Here is a 3,828-nt window from a genome sequence, read left to right as displayed (position 1 = left end):
AGGTTGGAAATAAGGCTGAAGCAGCATGGGAAACTTAATCACTGAAATAATTTCCTAAATGTGGTGGACCTGGAGATCTTGTCTTGAGATCCAGGGAGCCAGTGTCTCCTCATGAAATTCTGCCCTTCTTGAAGACACCTTTTCACCAGGTGGCCCTGGTTTCCAGTATGCAGCAATAATGAGTGCTGGGGACAATAAACAGATATATTGTAATGTCTTTTTTTCTCCATGAATTCTACTGAAGGCTCAAAATATCACCATGGAAAACAGCACTGATGTTAAGATGGACACCAAGGCGGAGAGAAAGCCGAGGAAGCAGAACCCATTGAGCAAAGGTGGAAAGAGAGTCTGCAAAGCTGTTGGCTACATCACTGGGGACATGAAGGAATTTGGAGGCTGGCTAAAAGGTAAACGTACTTCACTGTAGCTAATTATGAAGTTCCAAAGAAATATATAGAAAGAATAATAACCTCTCAACCGCGGGACTCAGGTTAGAATGGAACAGAAAGGACTGCCTTGATTGATTTCATTTTTGCAGGAGAAACTCAGCTATGTTCAGAGAGCCACATACTGCTTAAACCTTGAGGAAGACTCAGGTGACATTTACCTCCCAACATGCTATGTGTAATGTGAATTTTGTCTGAGGGAACATAGCCCAGGATGTTTATTCTGTGTTCTGTCATTCCTTATAACATTCCCTCTTCTTTCAACTGAATACTTTCTGTCAAGCCTAGTACCACTGTGAAGTTAAATTACACATAGGTAGGTGTGTTTGGTCCCCATCATAAATCAGCAACGGGATACTCACTCCATTTGCCATCCGAGTCACAGATGTCATAAATTAGCCAGTTCAGATGAGGCTGGTCCAGTGTACTTTATAATAGGGGACTCTGGCAGCCACACTGTTCATCTCAGCTTTCCTGCTGCAAAGCTTAATACAGACCATAATAAATCCTGGTCAGCTTTTACAGTCTTGTTGATTCATTGCTCCAGCCATGCTGCCAAGTTCCACTGCCAAAACAATTCCTGAGTTTCAAAAAGGACCATCCCAAATCAGTCTCATGTGTGCTTTATTATTATTATTATTATTATTATTATTATTATTATTATTATTATTATTATTATTATTATTATTATTATTATTATTATTAAATTTGCTCTCCTGCAGATAAACCTCTCGTGATCCAGTTCATGGACTGGGTGCTGCGAGGGATATCCCAGGTGATGTTCGTCAATAACCCCCTCAGTGGGCTTATCATAGTGGCTGGCTTCCTGGTGCAGAATCCTTGGTGGACACTCACAGGCTGTTTGGGAACGGTTGTCTCAACTTTGACAGCACTTATGCTGGGCCAGGACAGGTAAGTTCATCCTTTGCTCCCTGAAAACCAAACTGACACTTCAAAGCTGATATAGGTGATGGACAAGTGACACGAGTGAAAAGTATAAATTTAGCCTTAGCTAAAACTCCTAGGAACAGATAGATCTTCCAACCATCTCTATCTGGCATCCAGACATGGGCCACACAGCTGCAGTGCTACACTAGGTTACATAGATGTTTAAGGAGCAGTTGAGGTGGGGAGGATATGCAACTCAAGCGTGTGAGACTGCAGGTCAGTGTGTGAGATGTGGCAGGTCATCATCATCACACAGATTCATAACTGTGCAACTGTGTTGAAGATTCRTGTGATGGGAGGGCGGCCCTTGCAGGAGAGAGGAGTTCAGGATGGTTGGTTTTGTTCTGCACAGATCGGCCATAGCAGCAGGCCTGCACGGCTACAACGGGGTCTTGGTGGGACTGCTCATGGCTATCTTCTCTGCTAAGGGAGACTATCACTGGTGGCTCCTACTCCCAGTGGCACTGGTGTCCATGACCTGGTAAGTCACACATCTCTTTGGCTTCTCAATCCAGCCCATGCGTCTCCACACTGAGACTACCATGTTTTTATAAGCTTTACAGGATCCAAATTAAGAAGAAACACAACTGGCACACCTGTGCTTCTAAAGCTGTGTTATTATCTGCACTTTTAAATCCGAATGTAAGCCCAAAACAAATGAAATACACACACAATCAGACATAAATCCAGAGGCCATATGGAAAATTGATGGTTAACCAGAGTTATTTCAATGCCTTAAATGTTAGCCATATTGCTGAGATGCATCAATTCATTCCTGTCCCAAGAGAAACATTATTTTCACCATTCCCTACCACCATCAACCACAAGTGTTTCATCTATCTAAGCCACCATATAAAAATGTCATGAAAATTTACCACTCTGGGTACAGAGTTAGAAAAGCTGCTCAGTGGTTCTAAGACGATGTTTGATGCTCACAAAAACAAACAACTAATAATACTTTACTCACATATGTGACACCATATTCTGTCTGGACAGCCAAAAAATTGAAAATTGGCCTTTGAGCCCTCAATGTCTGCTGGAGATTACTAAATCTCCATGCAGATCATCCGTCTGACTGAAGTTCATGTAGTTTTATGCTCACTTTAATAAGCATACTTGCAATACCAGTGTTTACTTTTGATGATGTTAAACCATAAGCCTAAGCTAGGACACTTCACTGCAGTTCACTCAGTCCTGGCCCTGGTGTCATAAATTCAATCCACTTCAAGCATACTAAAAAAATAATTAAAAATAATTAAGCACTGAGACCGAGCTGGGAATAACCCCTCTGAATCACTGGAGCTTCACCAGTTCATATCAGCAGGATCTTGGTCCCTTCACGGTCACCAAATTAAACACCATAACATACTCCAAAATATGCCAGGAATTCACACACTGCTAACTGAAATGCCCTTTGGAAGGGCACAAAATTTGCAGAGTGATCCCCACACATCTCCCACTGTCAGAAAGACTGACAAAATCAAACAGCTTCTAAGAAAAAAAATGGACAAAATGAATTTCCTGCAGTAGCCCAAATACTTTTTTTTTTATTTTTGCCTAGCAGAGTTACTGAATCATGTGTGATCACAAGCTCCTAGTGAGATCATTATGTTCTTCTTTCAGCCCCATTTTCAGCAGTGCTTTAGGCTCAGTCTTCAGTAAGTGGGATCTGCCAGTTTTCACCCTGCCCTTCAACTTGGCCTTGACTCTCTATCTGGCTGCCTCAGGACCCCATAACCTCTTCTTCCCTACAACACTCATTCAGCCTGCAACAACAACACCCAACATCACCTGGACTGATGCTGAAGTGCCAATGGTAGGATTCCCTAAAAATACAGCCTTCTCCCATTTACAAAGAAACCCACTCTAGAGCCATATTGCCTTCCTTTACATTACTGTGACAGGGCCTGGCCATCACAGACTGCACTTATGAACAGCTATTATCCAGTTCAGAAAGGTTAACTCTAGGAATTGACATCTTTGACAGCTTCAAAATGAAAATCTTTTGGGTATTTGGTATCTTTTGTTTGTGATTGGACCTAAATGTATACATTATAATCTTCAAAGGGCCTCTGAAATCTAATTATTCATTACAATGGGTATACTGGTTGTAGCTCCATAGCTCAGATTATGCTGATACCCCAGTTAACTCATAGATTCTCCATAGAAAGTGCTATTTTCTAAAATATCTGCATAAAAATGCAATCCTTCAGTTAAAAATGAGCATGGAGATATTACTATGACAAACCTGGGTGCAACATACACATATGTTTTTAGCTAATATTCATCTCTCGTATGAAGAGAGGCTGAGCGAGCTGGGCCTGTTTTCTCTGGAGAAGAGACAGCTCAGAGGGGATATGATTAATATGTATAAGTTCAGGAAGGGAGAATGCAGGGAGGAAGGGGACAGGCTGTTCTCACTGGTGGCCAGCGA

At 41.8% G+C, this 3,828-nt stretch overlaps 1 protein-coding gene across 1 annotated transcript in view; it reads left to right on the top strand.

The window, feature by feature from the left end:
• Positions 1 to 259: 259 nt before the first annotated feature.
• LOC112947000 (urea transporter 2-like) overlaps positions 260 to 3,828 on the top strand; it is an 8,169-nt gene continuing 4,600 nt past the window's right edge. The window contains exons 1-4 of the mRNA XM_026039009.1: positions 260 to 407; positions 1,169 to 1,358; positions 1,747 to 1,875; positions 3,018 to 3,210. Of these exons, the coding sequence (XP_025894794.1) occupies positions 260 to 407; positions 1,169 to 1,358; positions 1,747 to 1,875; positions 3,018 to 3,210 (660 nt within the window). The remainder of the gene's footprint in view (positions 408 to 1,168; positions 1,359 to 1,746; positions 1,876 to 3,017; positions 3,211 to 3,828) is intronic.

Source organism: Nothoprocta perdicaria, unplaced genomic scaffold, assembly GCF_003342845.1.
Source record: "Nothoprocta perdicaria isolate Ctin4 unplaced genomic scaffold, notPer1 scaffold_10, whole genome shotgun sequence".
Lineage (NCBI taxonomy): Eukaryota > Metazoa > Chordata > Aves > Tinamiformes > Tinamidae > Nothoprocta > Nothoprocta perdicaria.
Note: the sequence above shows the minus strand (reverse complement) of the source record. Positions and strands in the feature narration are given on the sequence as shown.